This window comes from Ammodytes marinus, assembly GCF_949987685.1.
Source record: "Ammodytes marinus genome assembly, chromosome: 1".
Classification (NCBI taxonomy): domain Eukaryota; kingdom Metazoa; phylum Chordata; class Actinopteri; order Uranoscopiformes; family Ammodytidae; genus Ammodytes; species Ammodytes marinus.
In genome coordinates this window covers 19,252,825-19,277,529 of record NC_137230.1, presented here as the reverse complement: position 1 = coordinate 19,277,529, position 24,705 = coordinate 19,252,825, and the positions used below count along the sequence as shown (strand labels likewise).

Below are 24,705 nucleotides of genomic sequence, written 5' to 3'. Positions count from 1 at the left end.
GTGGCACTGTATACTGGTATAGCGTAGAAGGGACATCAAAGGGGGATTCTCTACCTGTTTATTTTCTTCTGAAGGCTTTGCACTCGATACTGATGTAGGTGATTCTGCACAAGGGATAACGAGAGATAGATTGGATAGAGACGCACAGAGCAAGATTTGGACAGAGAGGAAAGGAGGGGGTTAGGAGGGGGGATTTAAAGGGCTAGAAACGGAGGGAGATTTAGATAATGCCTACAGAGTGAGAGAGCTGTAGGGAAGAGAGCCAGCACAGAGGAGAGAAGGAGCAGAGGCGGTGGATTGGAGAGAGGAGAGGCATTGGCTGGAAGCGCACACATGGGAGAGAAGAAAACGGCTATTTCATGTGCTCTGCGTGCATCACTGAGTGAGGAGTGCGGCTGATGTCTGCTCTGGATTGTTAGTCATCTGGTGCCCCAAAGCTAGAGGACATACGAAGAACACAGGCAAAGGCTGGTGGATATAGGGGCTGCGTGCAGAGGATGAACAGGCAATGTGGGCTCTCTAGCTGTGATTGCTGTCCCTCAGACCCCGTAGCCACTTGCACTGGTGCTGTTGCAGGCCGTTAGCCTTGCAGTTAGGCAGCAAGCAGCAGTCTGAGTGATTGATACAGGATGAGCTCCAAGCACTCTTCAGACTGGATTCCCTACAGGTACCGTACCACATTCTTGGGAAAAAGGCACAGTCTTTCGGAGGAGAGTGTGCATGTTTGTATGTGTGTGTGTGAGCGGGTTTTCAGTCATGTGAGTGTCAATGTCATTATGCGATGACGAGAGTGATATCGGTAACATCGAATTGGCACAAAAAAAGCGAACACTCCAAAATTTAATATTATTGTTGTTTTCGCTACGACATGATATAAGATATTTAGTGGAAAAATGTTTCTCATTTGTGTTTACAAGTAAGAATGAAGCATCTTTTAAAAAATAGTACCACAGGAAAAAATAAATAAAAGTAAAGTAAACGTGAATTTCAGAATTTGAGCTGCATAAATTATCGAAGTCTCAATTGAGTTCACAGGCAGTAAACATATTCTCTTCTTGTGCTCAATTAAAAATACATGTAATTTTATTCAGAAAAGGTGATGCTTTATTGGACTTAAAAGAGGTACTTTAATTGGAATCTATTGTGAATGTGGAATGCAGTATCACATTCATGTACTGTATATATTTTCTCATGACTGTCTTGAAAATAACTTTGGAAGTTCATGTCTTTGTGTGCATGTGCAGAATTTATCTCTATTCCATGATGCTGGGAACATGATGACGTTTGCAGCAAAATGTCCTTTAAAAAACAAAAATAAAATTTCTGAGCTTTTCGTCCGTTGCTGTGAAACCTATATCTGCTACCATAATTTCAAGTGCAGTACTTGCGCTGCTGGCTCTTTCATCTGATTGAATACCCATTGCCATGGTTCCCTGCTTACTTTGACGCCATTGGCTCATGGTTGCCATAAGTTACGGTGGCAATCCACTGATTTCTGAATGAGACTGCATCAAGACGACAGTGGAAAGTGATCTGTATGGAATTTATATCAAGCTTATGCTAATGTAGAGACACCAACCTTTAAGTATCGCATGAATCAACAAGGTCAATACAAAAGTATTTTAATGAAAGCATTAGTTTGAACAAACAAAGTAATTCATCAAAACTAACAGTATACATTAGGTCGTTCTACATGTTGGCCTTCTCACGCCTTCACTTATAGTTTCTTTTTGCTAAAAACTGATTTTAAATGTAGGATACAAAATGATTTTAACAAGACGTGCATGCCATTTGAGTGTAAGTGAGAGGTATGGGGATAGAAAGGTTGGTGGTTTCCCCATGAGCAGTTTTTCTCATCCCATGAAGCTGCAATGAAAAATGCATGGACCTCTTTCTGCAGAGTTGGAGGAGACAGCTGCAAAGTGTGGCTCTCTCTTCTCATCAGTTATATGCAGTGCGTGCATCTACAAAAATACAGTAGTTCTTCTATGGGGGAGCAAATTCACCTCATTAGCAAAAATAGTTTAAGACTTTTGCACATGTCTTGTTCTGCTTTTTTCTGACATGGGAACCCCATGAGGAAAGCATAAATTGCAAGCTTTAGACAAAGAAATAGTGAAATTGATAAATTGTCACAATTGCATTGACAGTTATTTAACTTTTTTAGAAAAACCTTGCATAATTTAGGACATTCTGTAAGGCGTTAAATGCTTTGGTCTGTATTAGATTGCTTTCAATGTCACATTGTGTCAGTAATAGTATAAGCTTGTTTATTTACTTTACTCACAAGGTTGGTTTGGGTCTGTGAAGTTATCACTACATACATTTTTGCAAAATCAAATTTCATGCATTGCTCTTTGCAAATCAAAAATTAAACATGCTTTTGTCTGTATATTGGTTTGTCCTCGATCGTTGCTAAGTGCTGTTGCAAAATTATCAGCCAATGACTGTGACAAATATAAAATCTGTTGATATAAAATAAGTTAAAACTTGTGAAGAGGACTGATAGCAGTCTAATCCTTCCCTGCCTCGAGTGCATACAGTTAATTTATCCAAATCACTATTCAAGTAAGAGCAAATTTCAGTTTTGAGAGGAAGATGAGAAACAGTCAACATTTAAATACTTGTGATAAGAAGAGATTAAATTCTGTCCCGAGTTTCACAGAATTATTTTGGAAACAGTGCCGTCTTCAATTAGCCTGGCACCGCCCGCCTATGTACTTCCGCTCAATTGTCATTTCCCTTAAGTAGTCAGTCTGGGGCTGCAGTATATTCGAGGGTTTTCTCCTTCCAGATTTTTGACGGTCCAATCAGCAAACAGAGGGAGTGTCTGAGAACAATGACGTTGAGGTCGTGCGCCAGTTTCAGTCATGACCAAACATTATGCGATTAGTTGTGGCAGATCCAGAGTGGCACTGGGTACATCCAATAGTTTTAAACTTCAAAAGACACCCGCCTTAAAGTGAGGTAAAGTTTGTCAATTGAGCAATTCCAGACATTAGACATTAGAGTAAAATAAAGAAGGTACAAAGGTGTATCTGCTTTCTTAATGTTAAATATAGTCATTTAGATTTAATCTTAAAGGTGCTGTAAGCGGAATGGTTCTTTTAGCTAACTTCCTGTCAGTTACTGCAGTTAGCAGTCCCCTTGCTCGTCCCTACGTCACCACATTAATGCACTGCGGTCTTCAAGCAGCAAGTCATCTAGCATCATCTCAGATCCATAAGTGTGATAAAACATGATAAAACCCATCAAAACAGACATTGGGAAGGATTTTTACCTGCTCCGCCATTGTAGGCGCATACATATTCACCCATCTGTTACTCTGGCGTGCACCGGCAGTGAGACCATGGAGTGTATATACTATATATGAGTGAGACGAGTGTCGGTTTGTAGCGTTCTCTCTTCTGATTGGATAACATTTTTGGGATACTACAATAAGTTTATTTGCCGATTACATGCAAAGCAGCTGACTGAGAGATCGGCTTTATGAAACGCGCACATTATGTAAGTGATCACTGTATGAATAGAGAGCGATTTTACACTTATATTAACATAAATAAACCGCTTACTTCACCTTAAGCTTCAACGAATAATTGAGATTATCAGTTGTATTAAAAAAAGTTATAAAACCTGTTGTTCATTAGTTCTGTAGACCTGATGGTGAAGGTGTAGTACCTTGGCACCCCCCTTGGCTTTTCAATCAAATGTGTTCTTCATATTTGTTTTTTTCTTCCCTGTTTGTTTTGATTAAAGGTTTTCAGATTTTGACACAGTTCATGGTTGGTGGTATACCTGATTTATAGCTCATTTAAACAGCTTTCATTTGCACTCCATTTCAGTAATTGACTATGTTCCTTTAACAGACCTCACCTTTGGGTTTGTTGTAGCACAGAAGTGACCAGATACTCTTCACCATAATGAGCTGTTTGACCTCCACTGCAGGCACTCTGTTCGTGTCATTATCTTTCAGTCTGATGCCTATTCACCCTCTTGATTACTCTGATTGCAGACATGGAGGGCTTTGTTTGTCTGTATGTCTGACAGAGAGTGGGCGGCAAATAATTTTTTTTATTGCATCCATGTGGGACATTTGTCATCCAACCAGATTGGGCAGTGCAAAGATACAGGTAGACTGAACATTCATTGATTGATCTTACATACTGTGGCTGCTGCACTGACTATCCACTGGCACCTTTGACAACCGTGTTGACAAACCACCTGTTTTCTTTATTTATCCTGTACAGTGTTTCAACCCTTTGAAACTGTTCTGTTTTCAGTTTTGAATGGCAGGATTCTTATCCCATATTGGGGCTACATAATTTGATGCCACAACAAAGGTATAAAACCTAAAACCTGTCCCGACGCCGGGCAGTGTTTTGGTAAAGTTTGGCTGGGAATGTGGTGGTGTGTGTGCGTAGCAAATGGGCACAAACACACACGCCACCAATTGTTGTTGGACAAGACCTTCTACCATTTTTGGCAGCACGTGTCTCTGTGAAGCTGCCAAAACAAATTTTGTCCCATTCAATATGAGATGCTGTGGTTTCGTATTTAATTGAGTCTGTGTCTCGCCTCCTTACTTCACTCATCTGAAGAGGAACACCAGGGGGCTGTACTACAAAATGAGTTTGATACAGCCAGGCTTTCCTTGCCTTAGCTGGCTCAACAAAACCTAAACCCCACGATCAGAGATCATTGGTATCACAACGATGGTTATCAACTTGATTTGTTTTTTGTTGTTCGCCCCAAGTGTCAATCCTAAACCATGCCCGCTGATGTCTCATTTAGTTTACGATTGAGTGGACGATCAAAGGAGAGTGAGCAGCTTTGTGGAGTGAGTGTTGTCTGAGTGAATTGGAGCACAATACATGTGAAAACAGGCTTTTGGCTAATGTTGCTGTTATAAAATTAAAACCACATTTTCTCCAAATTGAAGATAGCTCTCCCTGTGCTGTGTTCTGTAGCTGCGATACTGTGAGGGTGAATGACGGGGGTTGCTCCCAAATAAATTTGCGTTCAACTGGAGGTCAGTAGGCTCATTACTTAGCTTGTGTATCCCGTATAAGGTCTGGAGGCTGAACAGGAGCGACCTACACATGGTTAATTCAAAGTTTTCTAAAGTAATCATTTTGGCATGGCAACTTGAAATCCCCAGTATGAATTTAAGTGTCATACATGCGGCAGTTGTCAAACAGGCAGTGCAGTTCTAATTATTGTTTGCATAACATTACATTAAATTTTGCTGACACTTTAATTCAAAGTGACTTCCAAAAAGTGCGTTCAAAGACATGACTGATGTCAAAATGTGACTAAAGCCCCTTTCACACTGGCAAAAAACTGCTTAAAACCGCTAAAATCACGGGTATTTATCAGCTTCTCCTCCAATCGGCATAATGTGGAATGTTTAGCATACTTATTAGCTTAGCCCACAAACATGATTTTATGAGCGTGCAACAGCGATTTTGTGCTGTACTTTCATCAAGTTTGAAAGTGAGATAAAAGTACAAAATGTAGTGGAAACAGCACCACTACATTTACTAGCTATGGTGGGCCCCCTTTGATTAAGATCCCATATAGAGTATTAACACTGGATTTTTCACGATCATGATCATGATTTTGACAAAAAGTAATTTTGGCAACAAGTAATCTCAAGTAAAAATTAAAAGTATATCAGTAGGAGTATAGTAATACAAATAAAGTACAAATCGAGCTGGATGGTAAAAGTGTCTGTTGTATTGTCATATAAGCAACTATTAGTATAAGAAATATGCACGGGATAAGTGCATACATACAAGATGTTATCATTCACTCCAAAATATATGACAACACATTTTCCTTCGATACCTGTAATAATTTTGTAGTATTGTTGTTGTAAATTGTGTTCAAAATAAAAGAAGAATGCACAAAGAGATGCGCTGACACACATATCGTAGGAACAATGGCTGAGTCTGCAGATGACAAAAAAATGCTTTTCAGAGATAGAGGATAACCGAAGACACACAGTACAGTATAGAGGTTGAAAACTGTAGTTATATGCCTTTCCATTGTGAAAACTGGGGCTACTATAAAGCTGTGAAGGGAGAATAAACCAACAAATATTACAACGCCAATTGTGTTTGTATCGCTCAAAATCATAATTGTGTCACAACATGGCTTCACAATCTGCTCAGCATATGACACACACTACCGTGAGAGCTTCTGTCTCTCCGTAGTTGTGACAGATGCTGCTGTCCATATGATCGCTGGTGCAGTTCCTTCAGTGGGATTCAAAGAAAAACAGTGACATAGTTGTTGTTGCTGCAGAATAATTTAATCTCCGTCGACACAGTTGAGGGGATCAGCACATATGCAGCACCTCCCGTCGACGGTCACCCTTGGCTTGTTACGCATTTCGAGCTGTGCAAATTCAAATGAACTCACAGATAATATCAAATCTCATCCGATAGTATTAGCTGCGCGTGCATCCTAAGAACCACATATACTGTAGGTCTCAAGGCAATAAAGCAGTGCCCCAATGAATGTTCCCTCACACTGTTAATCTTCTCTTGTTTCTGGCCTGAGGCAACTTCATTATATGTTTTTCTTCTTGTCCTGGACACTGTGACATCTCTTACAGCATCATGTTCAAGTGACACCTCTGATTATGTTCCTGTTGTACCAACACAGATAAAGCTAACTGACAGCTTTGTAAAAAAAAAAAAAAAACCCTGGCCCTTATTTTTAAAGGGGAGTTTTGCAAGTGCAAAGTAAACATGCTCTCTCATTAAACAGCTTTTCGTGCCTCTTTGATGAGCCACCCAAAGGATATAAACACCTTTTTATGAAATACGCTAAAAGGCTTTTAGCTCAGAAGCCCTGTCCCCGTTTACCGGTACACTCATTCTGCAACGGACTGCACACATGCCACTGTGTGTATATTGTCCATACAATCATGCATATTTTGTCTGTCTTTGTTAGTTACTTATTGTTTTGAATTTATTTAGTTTCTTTAAAGGTGCTACGAGGAACTTTTTTATATTTCTGAAACAGTTTCATTTTACTCTGATAATCATAAATGACATGATTGGCACTGATGGTCTCGTTTGTATCAGTGCCAAGAATGCTATTTTTATATAGTTTTTCTTAATGCCTTTGTCATGGGTACGCTCACCCAGAAACAACAGTTCAAAACACTGACGCTTTTGTCTAAAGGGGGTGCAAGAATCAACAAAAACTGAAATTTCCTTGTGCACCTTTTAAATCAGAATTTGAACATATGCACCTAAAGTAAAATAGAGCTGGATAGTTAAAATGTGGCTGGATGTTGTATGGTCATGTAAGTAGAACAAAATCTTATAACTCACTCCAAAGTATAGGACACATTTCCTTTCCCCTATACTTTGTAATGATTCCAAGCACTGTTGTTGTAAATTATGTTCAAGATCAAACAAGAATGCACAAAGCCATAAAGGCACGTTATACTGGGAAACATAAGTATATTCATTGTTTTGAACAAATTTTCAGATATAGTTTTTCAGAAAAAATAATGATCCAATGCATTTGAGGATAATTTAGGTCTCAATGTGAAAACAAAATGTCTTACAGCAGAAACCAAAAACTGTTTCCTGAAGTCCCCAACAAGTTTCATTACCATATATAATAGGCAAGGAAACTGAAAAACAGTTAGATACTGGGTTCAACCTTCTGTTTCCATTTCAGACAAGCATGTGAATGAACTGAAGCAGTTTGGAAAATGTTATTGTTATATTCTCAACATATTAAACAGGAACCCTTTCATGGCATGATAGGGTTCATGGCACCAATGGCTTTCCTTTTTTCTTTGTAGCACGTTGGATGACGAGAGTACCAACCTCCGACAGCAGAAACTGGACAGGCAGGTAAGTGTTGTTCTTCCAGCAGTTCTGATAACAGAGTAGTACTGAGTAAAATCAATTAAAATAGGGCAGTTGTATCATGACGCAAACTTCTGCTGCACAACACGGGGCCACAAATGGCCTGCTGGGATTTTTTTTATCTCTCTGAGTGTTCTAATGAGAACTGAAAGACTGAAGTCCAGTAAATAACCAAACTTAATGGCAATCTGTATTTACAGAAAGGTTATTTATGGTGTTCTGAATTTAATCAATTTTATTTATTTCAAGCGGTGCCATACAGCTATCCTTTACAATTATTAGACATTATGATAACTTAGATAAAGGAGATCATTACACTGATAATAGCCTATACATTGTTTCGATATTATTCTTGTGTATGTGTATAATGCTTAAGGTATACTGCACAAGATAGACTGCACTTTGCGTTTGACTACAATGTTTTTGGTCAATTTCAGATTTTAGGTGTATAATATAAAAGTACCCATGTAACAAGTACTGACATGAATATGTTTTAGCAGCCAATCAAAGTAGATAAAATAGAGCTTGTTTTTTATGAAATGTTAAAAACCAGCCATCATGCAACCTACAGTATTGCTGTTGCACCTTACAGTTTGCATGACTTTTGATTAAATGTTAAGTTACACTCACTTGGTAAATCATTTGAATGCACATTATTTTTTCCTAAATGTATTTATTTTATTTTTATATTTCCTCCATTGCATTATTGAGTCTCATTTCAGAGATCTACTTTTGTGAAATCCTGAGTTTGATTGATAGTGATGTATTATCAGCAGCACTGAAGCCAGAACAAACAAACTCACCCTGGCTGCAGTTCAACCATTTTCAGTTATTTGCTATGCATCGCAAACACCGCTGTTTGTTTCTGAAGTGCAGCTATTCTTCCAAACTGAATTTTGTGATTGGTTTACTAAGCTCTAAATGTTCGTGTGTAGTCAGATCAGAATCAAATGCACTCCTGAAGTCTTTTCATATTAATCAATGGGAAGGCCATACAGGTGGTCTGTTTCGAGTGAACTGCTTTTCATCCAAGCCTTAAAAAACAATAGAATATCATCGTTTATTTGCTTACTCACTTATGTTAAGCATGTAAACATAATAAATACATTTATTATTGATTGATAGCCTTATTGATTACAATACAGACAATGACGTATTGAGGCATCGGCATGTCATACTTCTTAATTTTTTAAATGAATTGAACAAACAGCCAGTATGATGTTTTAAAACATGTTTGTCACTGTTTATAACTCACCCATTAGTCAAAGGTAGAGAAGCATGTAGCTGTGCATTTCAAACCTCTTGTACCAAAGTAGACCATCAGATCCATCCTCTGAGTAATTGCTTAGACTTTTATGGGCCATTACTGTCTTTACAAAGATGTGAGCTATACATGCAATACTGTAGAGTTCCAAATGCTCTGCAGCCGAAATTCACCAATAATAGAAACCTTCAATATTTGATGAGCTCTGGTTTGAAGACATGCATATGGCTGACAGTTGGTATAGATGAATTGCTATATCCAGCCTCGCGTATAAGGGTTTTGAGCAGCACATCCTTTAACATCTTCGGATTCTTCTCTCATGGCTTCACAGATTTATCTGAGACTGTGTTATCTCCACTTACTTTAAAAGCCAACACTCTGCTGCTGACAGTACAAAGACTCGAAAAAACCTGTGATGCCTCTTCTTATCAACACGTTTATTTTAAAATGGAATCCTGTTTTGTATTCTGTCATCTGTCTGGGGAGTTATGTTTTCCTGAAGAGGAGAACACAAGCTTTGCCGCTTGACTTTGCTGACATAGTTTACTGCAAATGATTGCAGTCTTAAACAATCAGCAGCGGAATTATGACACATTCACTCGTTGAGGCAATGTCCGATTATCATAGGCTGCACAGGTGACTGTGAGATACACAAATATCAAGGTTGTTATTTTATGTGGTTATTGGTGCTAACACCCAGTGACCTCTGTGTGTCACTTTGTGTTTGTGTTAACTTAATGTATTTCTTATAATAGTGTATAGCAGAGTGTAACTTCTTCCATTTGCTGTGACTGTGCCTTGCTCATGTTTTCTTTCTATCTGGGTATGTTTGCCCAGCGAGTGCTCCTTGAACAGAAGCAGAAAAAGAAGAGGCAGGAACCTCTGATGGTCCAGTCTAACGTGGACGGGAGGTCTCGTACTCGTCGGACCAAACAGAGTGAGGAACAGGCTCCACTGGTGGAGTCTTACCTAAGTTGCAACAGCAGCACCATCTACCATGGTAAGTAAGGCTTGCACTCTTTCAGGAGTTTATCAGAAAACTCAAACAGAGGATTTAAGAAAACGATATATATATATTAGTGCTGTCAAACGATTAAAATATTTAATCACGATTAATCGCATTAATGTCATAGTTAACTCGCGATTAATCGCATTTTCATTTATTCTAGCCTAAATGTCCCTTGATTTCTTTTTGTCCCATTATTTTTTTCTCATTTTAATGCTCTTATCACACCCATTCTAATTATGATATTTTAGAATAAATACACTGAATTACAATGGTGTAATTCAGTGTGTGTGGAGGGGACACACTATGCCTGGGTGCAGGTGGTTGCCATGGTGCTGCTGCAGCCGAGGCTTCGTAGCGAAAATTAAAGTGAAAATGAATGACTGGCAGCTGCCACAAACATTCATGGAGGTTTTTGGTGTGCGCGCAGGGTTATAAGTAGGACTTTTGCAAATGACAGGCTTTCTTTTCTGTTCTTTTCCGCATATTCCCCGAGTCACACACGGAAGACTCTACTAGTGAAGGTCGCGCAGCTGAGCTAGGAAGTGCTAGGTTCCGGTTTCTGCTTCAAAATAAAAGTCAGAATTGACTTGACGTTTAGCCGTTTTGCCAGTTAAATGATTTTAATGTGAAATTATGCTGTAGGACATGTTCCGTTTGAATTAACAGTAATTTACCTGCGAGCCATATGAATAGTTTGTAGTGTTTCAGTTGTTCTAACATTACTAGTTGATGCAACAGCATGAGAAAAACCACAACGTTTGCTAGACCATGACGAGCGTTAATCGCGCGATAAAAAAACTTAAGATGTTTGAGCAATCTGTCTTAAAAGTGATTGTTCTTGGACTGAGATAGATGTCATTATGTGTATTTACTGTATATACACAGTATTGTGTTTGTTTATTTTCCCAGTTTCTTTTAAAAACTACAAAGGCGCTTGCCAAATAACTAAACAATTAGTTAGATAATTAAAATGAGCTGCAAACATATTGCCAACACTACTATTTATTTTATTTTAAATGACAACCAATAAAATGTACTGTACCACCAGCTATTGCATGCATTCACGCTGTGCTGCAAATCTATTCGCTAGAGAGCAGACATTATGTTATGACTGGCTTGATAAAGTCTTCCTGTCTACATACAGAGGCATGAGCAGACATCTAATCCTCAGTTCAGACGGGCGGTTTTTGTTTCTCATCTCAAGGACATGAACTGTCACAGTACCTGCAGAGAGAAAAGGAAATATGTTCACAAAATGTTACTGACAAACATACTGAATTCGTATATAATGTGTACCACCACTATATATAGCTCTTCTTACGTGAACAAAAGGGATCTTTTTTTTAACCATGGGTGATTCAGAAAAGTTTGTACAAATTGATTTATAAATGTATTTTAACTACTTTTTCTGTAAAATGTGCTCAAATGTTGTGACAAATTTGCCTTTAAATTTCTGGATTTATATTTCACTATCATAATGTAATACCAGCGATTCAATGAAAAATAATATGTTTTTGCTTTCGGAACAAACAAATAAAATGCTCCATGTTAAAAGTACCTGACAAACATAATATTTATTTTAGCTCTAACCAGGCTCAACCCTCTTTTTTCATTTGTCTCCAAAACATCCAAATGTGCTGCTGGTCCTCTCCATCCATCCCTGTGTTCAGTGCAAGAAGCTGAACAGGAGGAGGCCAAGGTGATAGCGGACATGCAGCCGCCCCGCTCAGCCAAAAAGGGCAAATCCTCGGCCAGCTCCACTCCACAGACAGGCAGTGACAAGAAGGAGAGGAGAGGGAAGCACAAAGGTCAGCTTGCCACCATTGAGTCAAACTGGGTGAAGAATAACTGAGATGAATAGACAAGGCGCGCTGCAGGAAACATTAACAGACTGACTGGATTAGAGAGGACGTGATAAGAAATGATAATCGGCAACAAAAAAGGCAGCAAAATCAGATTTTTATTTATTCTTTATTTATTGTTCTTTATGTCTTTATGTATTCAAAACCAAGCAGCCCACAGTACGAAAGAGAAGAGCCGAAAATCCAGCAGCTGTCTATCCAGGCCCTCTTTGCAATCCTCAGATAATGGTTCGCCTGTTAATTTTTCAAGCCACATCTAATAACAAACACAGCCAGGGATACTGCCCTGTTTGTTAGCAAACCGCTGTGGTGCCATACTTGTCAGAGCTCATCTGTCTATATTGATGTATGACCGTCTGAGTGCTGTCAGCCGGCCTGACGCACCATTCGAGTGAAGACATCAATCTGTCTTTAGATGGAAAGGAAAAAACTGTCTACTGTTAAAACGGTGTATTCCGACTATATTTCCAATGCTGTGATTTGTTCAAAGTGGAAAACCACTGCCCTTTGTGCTAATTTGACGCAAATCATGTGGTCATTCACTAACGTGGGATACTGATCGTGGAACAGTAGCTGAGCTGTGTTCTGATGTTTGTTCCTGTGGGGTTGTGGCTCAGCAGCGATGGATGGCCAGATGGATGATGGTCAGATCCAGATCCTGACAGTGGGTCACCTCAGCACAGAGGAGGGCGAGCCAGAGCCTGTCATGAGCTGCACTCAGTCACAGAGTAAACAGGATCTGCGCGTCACCATGCTCAAGAAAGGTACAGTGTCCAACAAGGGTCTGTCACGGCTTCATGTTTACAGCCCTGGTGCTCTGAGGTGGGGAGCACAACACGTCATGTTGGCAACAAATAGAAATGCTATTTTAAGACCCAATTGATGAATGATACAATTCAGATACTGACACACGATTACTGTAAGCACTGATAACTCCTGAGTTCACTCATTCATTATTCCTCACATAATAAACATTCAATAGTTTACTTTGTAGTGAGCATTAAATAGAGAGAAGCCTTTTACAATTCATAGCTGTACTGGGTTGTACAGTCCTGTAGAACTGTCATTTACACATCTAATGCAAAACATTGTAAATGCTATAGATGCTTTAGTCTTTAAGGACAATAGTGTTAGTAAACTGTTTTTGCTTTTTTTATTTTTTGCAAAACTTGAAACTGAGAGTGTGGAAAAACAATCAATCTTAGGTTTTGCTAAACTTATAAATACATTGCAACAACCATTTGCCTGTAGGAATAATCAGACACCCCTTTCTCTGTTTCCCTTTCTTTTGACTGTGCAGGTATGTCCAGCAGTATGAATTTTGATGAAGAAGAGGATGACGAAGACGAGATCAGCTCCAGTTCCTCACAGCTCAACAGCAACACGAGGCCAGGCTCCGCCACAAGCAAGAAGTCATGCAAAGTAAATTTCTGCTGCATACATTTATACACTCTGCAAGATGAGTCTTCTTTCGGCCCAGCGATCAGGAACTGTTACCAGTGAACGACAAGCAGAAAATAAATGTAGATTAAATTTTGTTGCTCAGCTGGACTCTATTTAGGAGTTTTTTTATTTATGTTTCATTGTTTGAAACTGCCGTAGTAGACCAACATGGCTTGATATGATACAAATAAAGTCCCATTGCCCTTTTGTTTTTTTTCTTTTCTACCTACATTTAAGTATTTTACAAATATATTTAGGCAATCAGTCAGATGTTATTTTCCATACTTCTGATCAGTTGAAGTGAGCTTGACTTGGATCTGCTGGATCTAATGTTTGATAGGTTACAGACTAGGGAAATGTAGGTTTCCTTTTTTATCCTATTCAGTCAGATAAGCATGTAACCATCTAACTCTTCACTCGCTTCAGAATGAAACCCTCTGCTGGCATTGTTCTTACGATAAACATCATTTCTCTTCGCTCCTCATTCCACTCTAATCTTGCTCTTCAGACAACTCAATCTCCCCGTTGCTATACCAGGTCCTTATTTTAGACACGGTGTGCTCATTCTCGAGTCCCCACGGGCAGTTTGATCTCCAGACTCATTACTCCGTTCTAATGAAAGTCAACTGTAATGCATCACTCACCCGGTCCAACATCTCACAAGGTGTCATGCCCTGTGTGTGGGCTTTCCTCCCCTCCCCCTCCCCCCTCCCACGCAGGAGGTAGCGTCGGCACCCACTCCACCAGTTAATGAACCTGCCATAGACGTAGACGACCTAGAAGAGTTCTCTCTGCGACCGGCTCCGCAGGGGGTCAGAGTGAAGTGCAGAATCACCCGAGACAAAAAGGGCATGGACAGGGGCATGTATCCCACCTACTACCTTCACCTGGAGAGGGAGGATGGCAAGAAGGTGAGAAGACTTGGTAACAACAACAGAATTGACCAAATCCAAACACCTAAGGAGTATGGAACACTTTCGTTAAAGGTGCACAATGTAACTTTGGGTGTGTTATAGAAGTTAAAAAATCCTTATATATATATCTATATTCTGATAACTGAATAAACAGACTTTTCTCACAGGAAAATTGGATCATCGGAACACTGTTTAAAGTTAGAAAGCTATCTGAAAAGTTAACGTTTCACTGATGTTGTTTACAGCAGCAGGGCCCACAGTTTGGTTTACAAAAATATTCTAGTCCAACATTTGGTTCCAGGTGCCTTATGCCTCATTTCCACCGAGTAGAGCGGGTCGGGTCAGAGCGGCTCAGAGCGGGACAGCTCACTTTTAAGAATCTCGGTGTTGTTTCTACCGCCGACCCTACCTTTACTGGTAGGGCGGGGTTTATGACCCTACCTTTACGGGTAGGGAGGGGTTTCGGCTGGACTGCGATAGCCGCCGCCAGAATGTGGGTCAAACTATCGGGCTGTGGAACAGCTGTGGTCAACCCAGCGGTCTCTCGTTTTTGCTGGGTCAAACCAGCCGCTTCTTTATTTATTCCCCCCGTGTTGTTGTGAGCACAGAAACGGCTCGGTGCAACTGATACAGTGAGCGAACAGTGCTGGCTGCGGCAGCTACGTGACATCGTAGCAGTGGGACACAGTGTAGCCAACTGATTCATTTAATGACGAGGAAAAACACCACACAATAAACAGTGCTACGTTCACATTTTCGCCAACACAAAAGACTCTCTTCACTCTAGCCGAGGTGACTACACACGGCGGAAATGATTCTTTCTACCAACTGTGGTCAAACCAGCGGTCTCTCGTTTGGTCAAACCAGCCGCTTTCCCCCGTGTTGTTGTGAGCACAGACGGCTCTTCGCTCTAGCCGAGGTGACTACACACGGCGGAAATGATTATTTCTACCAACTGTGGTCAAGCCAGCTGTCTCTCGTTTTTGCTTGGTCAAACCAGCCGCTTCTTTATTTATTCCCCCCGTGTTGTTGTGAACGTGTATTTACTAGCCTACTATCTATGGCGAAAACACACAGAAACGGCTCGGTGCAACTCATGAGCGAACAGCGCTGGCTGCGGCAGCTACGTGACTAGCAGTGGGACACAGTGTAACCAACTGATTAATTTATTGACGAGGAAAAACACCACACAATAAACAGTGCTGTGCTCACATTTTCGACAAAACACAAGACTCTCTTCACTCCTGCCGAGATGACTACACATGGCGGAAATGATTCTTTCAACCAATCAAATGACGGGGGTGTGTCGCTCCGCATTTTCGGACCGCTTTCAGGCGGCTAGTACCCCTACGGAGGAGTACTGAGATCGGGAGCGGCTCAGAGCGGTTAGGTGCGCTTAAACCGTACCCTACCCAACTTTTGGCAAATGAAAAGCCAAACTATCCGGACCGCTCCGATCCGACCCGCTCTACTCGGTGGAAACGAGGCATTATATAATTTAGTTTTGATGTATGATGATATAATTATTCAAAATCAAGAAATTAAATGTAGAGAAATTATGTTTTGTTAACTAACTGCAGGCTATGCAAATGTAAACAAATCCCCCTCCTCTGAAACTGCATAGTGCACCTTTAAGACATTTCTGTTATCTTTGTCTGCTAAACTGTGTGTGTGTGTGTGTGAAATACAATATTTCCGATATTTCGAGCTGCTTGTCTTGTCTTTCAGTGGACAGGTGAAGCTCAAATGTGTTTCACTTGGTTTGTCTGTCTTGGCCTGTCACAGGTGTTCCTGTTAGCTGGTAGGAAGAGGAAAAAGAGCAAAACATCAAATTACCTCATCTCCATAGATCCCACTGATCTGTCTCGAGGTGGAGAGAGCTTTATTGGTAAACTTAGGTAAGTCATGACAGATTTTGGCAGAAAGTATAAACACTGAGAAATAACATAGTACATGAGTTCTTATTTAACTTTGTACTGTTACTGTTATTTGAGTTGTTATTTAAATATTTAAATGTTTTCAATTAGAATACATTTCCATATGTAAACAATTGAAAAAGAAAAATGGAGTTAAAACAAAATGTGTTTGAGTAACACTTTAAAGTACGGTTGACAAAACTGTTCTTACTGTAGCTACTTAGGACGGAATCATGGATCAAAGTCATAGATTTTTGTATGAACCCTCTGCAATTCAACACTTATTATAATTGTTTTTAAATACTGCCTTCTTTGTACATTCCTCCTGAATATATTCAAAGTGAGGCTTCAGTAAGATTGGTAGAGAAGTGAGTAGCGACATGATCCTTAGTGACAGCTTCAAGGCTAGTGGCGCCTTGGAAACTCCTGGGGAGTTTAATCAAATATGGCTTGGTGCAGCCTTTAATCTTGGTGAACTGGCCTGACTGTTGGTCGATTGCACTGCTGAAACAAGCCCACTTGATTGATGGAGATCTAAATTTAAATGAGCGCTGACCTTTCATCCAGTGCTTCTCGAGTCCTTGAGTTGGCTGGCCTAAATGAAGTATGGCCTATCAGAGGTATACAGTCACCTGTTTAAAGCTCTAGCTTTGAAAAACCATAAACCATATTACTCACATACTTTATGACTATGTATTTTGATGTCAGAGGATGAGAGCTGCAGTGGAGGAGTTCACATGGTTGCTGCCTTGAATATAACTGAGATATGCAAGTGCAGTAAAAAAAAAATGATGAAAAATAATTCCATATCACCTAGTGCAGTTTATCAACAAAACTGAACATCCAGTTGTGCTGATGTTGGATTTACCCCAAGGATCACATTGTGCTCTTTCTGCTTTTTATAGTGTAATTACCTCTATAGTATATCCTATGTTTTGTTTTTTTGCATATGATATTACGAGTTCAGTTTAAGCATGCACATTTTTTTAATGATGTGATCAAACTGTTATGATGTGAGAATGACTCACTTGAGTGAAGAGTGCTAATAACTCTATATTAGATTTACTGGGCATTATAGAATTGACTGTTATATAGCACTGTGAGAAAACATCAGGATGTGTAAGGGCTTGAAGAAATAATTGCAGTTCTTCACCCCGCTTAAATCAGTATTAAAAATCTAAAGTCAAGAATTTAGGTTCCAGGATCAGAATGATGTATATACAGTAGATACACACAATTGTTATTTCACAGTATAATGTACATACACTTTCTGTCGACATAGCAAATGGTCACCAACCGGCTGCTTTGAGCTGAATCATGGGTAAGAGGTCACTTAAAGTCAAAGCACAAGCCACTGGCCACTTGCCTCCCTATGTGGTGTGATGACTCACTGTGTGGATCTACATGTGGCCATCCTCGTGCTGGTAAAAGCCATCCAACCCTGCTAAGCCACAATCCCTCAAGAGCAAACTCCATGAGGGCACAACAGCTACATTACTGCTCTATAATCGGTGCTTGTATTTGAAGCAGCGGCTGTTCTTTTTTTTATGTAGTCAAATTGGCACCAAAAGGGACACGTTTATCAGTTCATTGGTTATCTGACAAGATGTACAGCTCTGTAATAAATCGCTGTACCTTTTTAAAGTATTCATCAGAAGATTCAGTCAGCAAGCATTTAACAAGTAAGCATTAGAGGGATACTATTACTGATGATTTGTAGTTGGTGTTTTCATATAATCATATTACAACATCTGGACAATCACACAAACACTTACACATGTTTGCTCTTCTATCTATCTTTGTGGGGACCCTAATGGGCCTAACATTACACTCCCTAGAGAGCCTTACCCAAACCTTAACCCTGAACTATCCCCATTCTAACCTGTACCATAAAACCAAAGTCTGCACCCTCAAATAGCCCCTTGAAGGTCTGCCCCTAAATGACGACAGACCCCAATGTCCTCACTTCCCAGAAATGTCCTCACTCCTTAGGGTAAAAACTCAAATTGGTCCTCACAAAGCTGGATTTACAAGAACACACACACACACCATACTTCCTCAGTCTGTTATGTTTTCTCTGCAGGTCTAACCTTATGGGGACTAAGTTCACTGTATACGACAGTGGTTTGAACCCTATGAAGAGCACTACCAGCCTTGAAGCTAGCAACCTGCGTCAAGAGCTAGCAGCTATTTGCTATGTGAGTTGGTCAAAATTATCTTTAACTCCCAAGATATGCTTAGTTCATCATATTATCTTTGAAGACAAATGTGAAGCAATGAGTTGGCAATACGATACCTTGTTATAACTACGTGAAAATTACACATGCAGTGATACAACCCTTAAATAAGGCCACATAATTTGAAGTAATGTATTTTTTCTATTAACCCACTTTACATAGAATGATTTAATACCAGAGAGTTAACTAAATCAACGGAACAGAAAAAACATCATCCACCTTAATGTGTCTGGTGGCCTTTTAAAGGCACAGTTCCATTAGAGAGTCTAACTTAGTTAATCAGGTAAAGACATCCATGAAACAAACGGAGTAGACAGTGCCATGCAGGTTGAAATTAAGTGGACTTCTGACCTTAGCTTTCATTGCAGACTCAGATCATTTTCAATTGTCCACAATAACATTACATTTGCTTAATTATGGCGTACGTTCAACAAAGAACATTCACTATCTGAAGAAAAAAATGTCTTGAGTTGCACCAAGATTAATTGATGAATATGATTTTTTCTTTCCTGCAATAAAAATGTTTTACATAGTTTCAAATTAAATGTAATACAATCAATACTCAATATCATAATATACCATCAGCTTTGCACTTTTGTTGGGATAACATGCTTACAGTTAATTATGTTTTAATTTCAGGAAACCAATGTCTTAGGATTCAAGGGGCCTCGCAAAATGAGCGTCATTATTCCTGGAATGAACATGGACCATGAAAGAGTGTCTATTCGCCCACGAAATGTATGTCACCTGATTTCTCAATAGCCACATCTGTGCCATCCAATTCAACCTCTGTCCAAAGCTATTTTATTTTTATTCGTTACAGGACCATGAGTCGCTGCTGGCCAGGTGGCAGAACAAGAGCACAGAGAGCGTGATCGAACTCCACAACAAGACGCCTGTGTGGAACGACGACACCCAATCCTATGTGCTCAACTTCCATGGCAGAGTCACTCAGGCCTCAGTCAAGAATTTCCAAATCATTCACGACAATGACCGTGAGTTCCAAACCTCTGTCACTGTCAGAGTTTTAACATTAAAGGCATACTAGGCAACACTTTTTTTTTAAATCAGTAAATATCTCGTACTGTGTGCGCGCTGAAAAAAAAAGCTGGTGTTACAGAGCCTAGGCTCTGTAAACTGGTATGTAAACAAAGGGAATATAAACAGAGTGGGCCCGCTTTGTTAACATTCCCTTTAACATAATATTTACTAATATTGAGCTTCAGTTTTCAAAATGTTTTAGATAAGTATTTAAGATTTGCAATTTTTTGCCTTTTGTGGATAGCGGTATAGAGGCAGGCAAAAAACAAGGGGGAGAGAAAGAAAGAGAGGTTATGGTAAGAGTCTTAATCATTTGGCAACATGAAAGCCCTTTTATTGGATTAGAGAAAATTGACGATGGGAATTCTGCACATTCTTAACCCTTATGCCCCGTTGGTGGAAATTTGTGTATCTGGGGTCGCATTTTTTAGATCATTTTGGCAGTGATTGTTCCCTAGCCATAAAATTTGGTAAGGAGGTGTGTTTTTCAATGAAGTTTGGATATTCTGAGTTTCATCCATATCTACTTAATTTTGACTGTGTGAGAAGTTTTTGTTACACTGGGACCGTTAACTACACAATTTGTACCATTGACTTCCATTATAACGTTATTATAACCCCCCTTAAAATTAAAGTGAAAAATTATTTTGACTGTAAGTTCCCATTTCTCTGTAGTAAACTTGATAAACGTATGTAAAAATAAGGTCAATTGAAAAAATGCCCCCATTTTAGCGACCAAAACATGCCAAATGACACAAACGATAAAATTTTTTTTTTTTTCATATTTCTGTCAAACTTCAGAATTACTGGCCACTGTGATAAAAAATCTAAAGAAAAATGTCAAAGGTGATCTGATATGGATAGTATGGACTGTTGTCTCCATGTCCATGACAAAATAAGATTGTGTATGGTGTGTGTGGTGTGTGTGTGTGTGTGTGTGTGGGGGGGGGGGGGGGGGGGGTGTGTGTGTTTGCATGTGTCATACGATATTAGGGCTGCAAATCTGTACCCCTTGTAATTTCTCTCTCGTACACACACACAAGCACACTTTCACACACACACACACACATGCACTTACACATGCACACACACACACACACACAGACACATACACACACACACACTCACAAAAAAATAAAAAGCTGTTATTTTGTAGTTTGAGAGTGGATTTCATAATAAAAATTCATATTTTGATGATAAAAGAGGTGATAAAATGGGTAAATTTTACTATTCTCTTTCATTTTACCCAATTGCATTGTGTTTTCTGTAGTAAAATGGGAAATCAGAGGCAACAATTTTTTTTCACTTTAATTTAAAGGCGGGTTGCCAAAAAGTTGTTTAATGTAAGTCAATGGTAGAAATCTAACTTTTTTTTATTCAATTTGACATTATTCAAAAAATAATAATGCCCCAAATTCAATTTTCTCACCTATTGTTCAGATGGGTAAGCCGGTGATACTGATAATAATCAAAGTTAAAAAAAATATTTTAATACATTTTAGGGTGTATTCACACTGGGAAAGTCCGCTAGTGCACTTGCTTTGGTCCAGACCAAATAGAGTTTTGATTTTTTTTGTTTGGTGTGGTCCACTTTCATATTGCCCCTTTTGCAAGTGAACCAGCATTACGAAGCAAAACCACACGTGATCTGAGGTCATTCATTCATTGGACAGACATTCTGGGGTGGAGAGAAACAGGAAGCACGAAGTTTAAACTGCGAAATATATATCATTGATATAATATGGGGCTAAAAATAATAAAAGGGCCTACATCTAACCTATAAATAAAGAGGAAAAACATCAAATTATTGTTGTTTCATATGGTCATAATGTGTAGCCTTATGTCAATGCCACGTTATGTGGCTTGTAGCCTACGATGTGAAACATCATTTTTACTGTATTTTTGGTGCTGGATGCGCGTCACGCGAGAAGAATAGGCTCAAGCTGACACTCAGCTGATTAAGCTGTGTATCAGCTGGGTCGGCGCAGTTCAGCTCCAAACTGACACGGGGATAGTATTGACGGTCCCGTACATGGGAAGCAAAATAAAAACACACACTTCTTGCGCAGCGTGAACCTGTTGGCACTGTGCGAGAGACGCTCCCCTCTCCTTCATCTGATCGCTGAACACATTCAGCATTTATATTGTTCTGGGCTCCCGGTCAAACCACAACTAATCTTCCTAATAATGGTGACAACAACACTTTCCCATAATGTGAAGCTGACGGCTATTTATTAAAAAAGAAAAGAAAGAAAAGGCACAGTGCCTCCTGCATTTGGGTCGGATCGAGTCCGAACAAATTCACACCACAAACGAACTGCAGCAGAGTGCGTTTGGAAACGCATCGAGACTACCTCTTCAGCTGGGTCTCGGAGCGTTTGTTTGGTCCGCACCCGAGTGCGATTGCTGTATTCACACCTGCCTGAAAGATGCGCACCGAAGGCAGAAGTGCATCTGAGTTCGTTTCAACCGAACTAAACACGGCATGTGTGAATACACCCTTAGTGTATTTTTCAAAAAAGCGGTTGGTGGTATATGATCGAAACTGGCATCTAAAGGGTTCATTTTTAATTGGGATTAATTAAATCGTGACATAGATTGAACGACAACCCCAAAAAGAATTGTGAAAAAATATTGATCTTTCATAAATTTAAAGGTCAAAATACACAAAATGTACTTAACGGTCCCAGTGTAACTTTTTTTTAATAGGGCATAAGGGTTAACTATGATGTAATGTTAATTTTTTCACTTCATAACACAATCCTGTTATTCATCATGGATGATATATTTGTTAAATAATAACTTTTTGAAATATTTAAACAGGCATGTTTTAGCTTCGGTGGGCCCCCCGTTGTTTACATATTCTTTGTTTACATACCTGTATACAGAGCCTAGGCTGTGTATTAAAGGTGCACTATGCAGTTTCAGGGGAGTTGTGTTAACATTTGCAGAGCCTGCAGTTAGTTTACAAAACATATATACTCTACAATTAATTCTTAATATTGAATAATAATATAATCTTAAATAAAATATTAATGTAGTTTCGTAACCGCTTGTCCAAAATGTGTTTCTGGTTCTCCTCTGCAGCGGACTACATTGTGATGCAGTTTGGCCGTGTGGCAGAAGATGTCTTCACCATGGACTATAACTACCCAATGTGTGCCCTGCAAGCCTTTGCCATTGCGCTCTCTAGTTTTGACAGCAAGTTAGCCTGTGAATAGATCCCAGCCTGGAGTTCACTGGAGAACTGTTCTATCTGTCCTCTCAACAAGGGCTGTCATTGTATCCCTGTGGCTGGTTTGAGATCTCCATATCACCCAGTACCTTGGAAGTCCTCCATATCCGAAAATGCTTCATGGGGATCAAGTTGTGTGTATTTGTGTGTGCCGGTTGTTGGGGCTTGGGGAGGCTTGGTCAGTTGAAGAAAAACAAGCACAAAGAGTAATCCACTTTCAAAATCCAATTCATTCGTTTTGATAACTATAGTAATTTTGTACTGTAATGGCAAAATAAAAAAACAAATACTGTTACTTTACGTATGTACTTCATGTAGTAGTAAGATTAATTTAACATTGCTTTATCTGTAAATTATAACTAACAATTACACATCTGTAAATTTTAAAAGTTTACTGGAGTGTGTAATCTGCCATATACTAAAAATGTCACTCTCTTCCTCGAGCATGAATATTGCTTATATAGCTACTGGATTAAAAATAATATGCACACCACAATATATTTATTTTGTTATTTATGTATTTATTACATGTCACTTTTAATTTTTAATTTTTTAAATAATTTTCATTTAAATTTTATTTGCAACAACTGCAGCAGTATTGGCTCCACGGAGCTGCAAGCACATACTGTACATCGGCATCACAAGACGGAATATTTCTTGTATCCAGACATAAAACAATTAGCAACTTGAACATGAACAGAGCAAAGGCATGTTACACTGTTCTGTGTAGCATATACAATATTGTGTCACATTGTCATGTGTGTGTGTGAATGTATAGGATGGTGGTGCACTTTACTTTGAAGTCTTTAGTGAATGAGACATAGCTGTACATACTTTATTGTGCCTTTGAAGACTAATCCAGTTTTAACTCCAGTTTTTTGCTTTGGGCATAGATTTAGCTGAGCTTGTCTTTGCTATTCTTGCTGTCGTTACATGCATTAGTGATATTTCTCTGTAGCTACTTTGAATTCAGTTGTCCAATGCGGCATTCCATATAGACTGATTGAATAGCTGGAGTTACATAACTTCCTGAAGATAATAATACAAAGTGCACGGATAAAATGTCAATTATCGTGCAGATATATTTATTAACAGCTAAGGCCTGCAACAGATTACACTAAAGAGCTGAATAAATATTTACAATTTTCTGTATCAGGCAGCAGATCTTATTTCCAAGGCACTCAGGCTTAAGGTTATGCTCACATCTTATGATGTCTTCTTCCTGGGGGAAAAAACTGAACCCAGATTGACTTACTGCCAACAAACACACACTAACAGTGTGAACCTGCCACAGCTTCAACACTTGCATATTTCATCTCTTGCTTTTTACATCTTTGATTCATTTTCTAATGCTGCACTGAGGTGGAGTTTCGTACATTCCTCATCCGACTGGCTCTTTCTATATCGCGTGGTTTATTGCTGTTCCCATTTTTACTCAACATATTCTTCTTCTTGGTCCTAGTGGGGCAGAATCCTTTCTCAAATATATAATAGTATTTTGTATTTTATGATCTTTAAAAAATAAATGCTGAATGAAGGCAAAGAACAATCTGATACCGCTATGGTTACTGTGGGTTATGAGGAAATCTTTATCAAATGTGCTATTCTTGTACTCAATTGTGTTCTAACTATTTTAAATTTCTATTTTAAAATTGTTGATACTCTTGCTGTAAAGTCTGCTTTTCATACATGTATCCAGGAACCAAAGGTTCTTTCACTTTTCTGTATGTTTTTAGTGCTCTCGTTGTAATGTACAGTAAATGGTGTACAATTTACTGTGGTGGTTTAGACACACTCCTTTGATCATGGAGGAAAATAAATATAACTTCATTGAGTCAGAATACGAGTTCCGTTCTCTCTCTACCGTGTTGAAATATGTGTTTCTAAAT

General features: G+C 39.2%; 1 protein-coding gene across 1 annotated transcript; it reads left to right on the top strand.

The window, feature by feature from the left end:
- Positions 1 to 629: 629 nt before the first annotated feature.
- Positions 630 to 22,802, top strand: tub (TUB bipartite transcription factor; the record flags this gene model as incomplete). Its single annotated transcript, XM_080032504.1, has 12 exons — positions 630 to 667; positions 7,829 to 7,880; positions 9,997 to 10,159; positions 11,839 to 11,976; positions 12,648 to 12,794; positions 13,331 to 13,452; positions 14,193 to 14,384; positions 16,173 to 16,285; positions 18,387 to 18,501; positions 19,180 to 19,278; positions 19,364 to 19,535; positions 22,669 to 22,802. 12 exons carry the CDS (start codon positions 630 to 632, stop codon positions 22,800 to 22,802), a joined length of 1,485 nt encoding a protein of 494 aa, XP_079888630.1.
- Between the last annotated feature and the right edge of the window lie 1,903 nt (positions 22,803 to 24,705).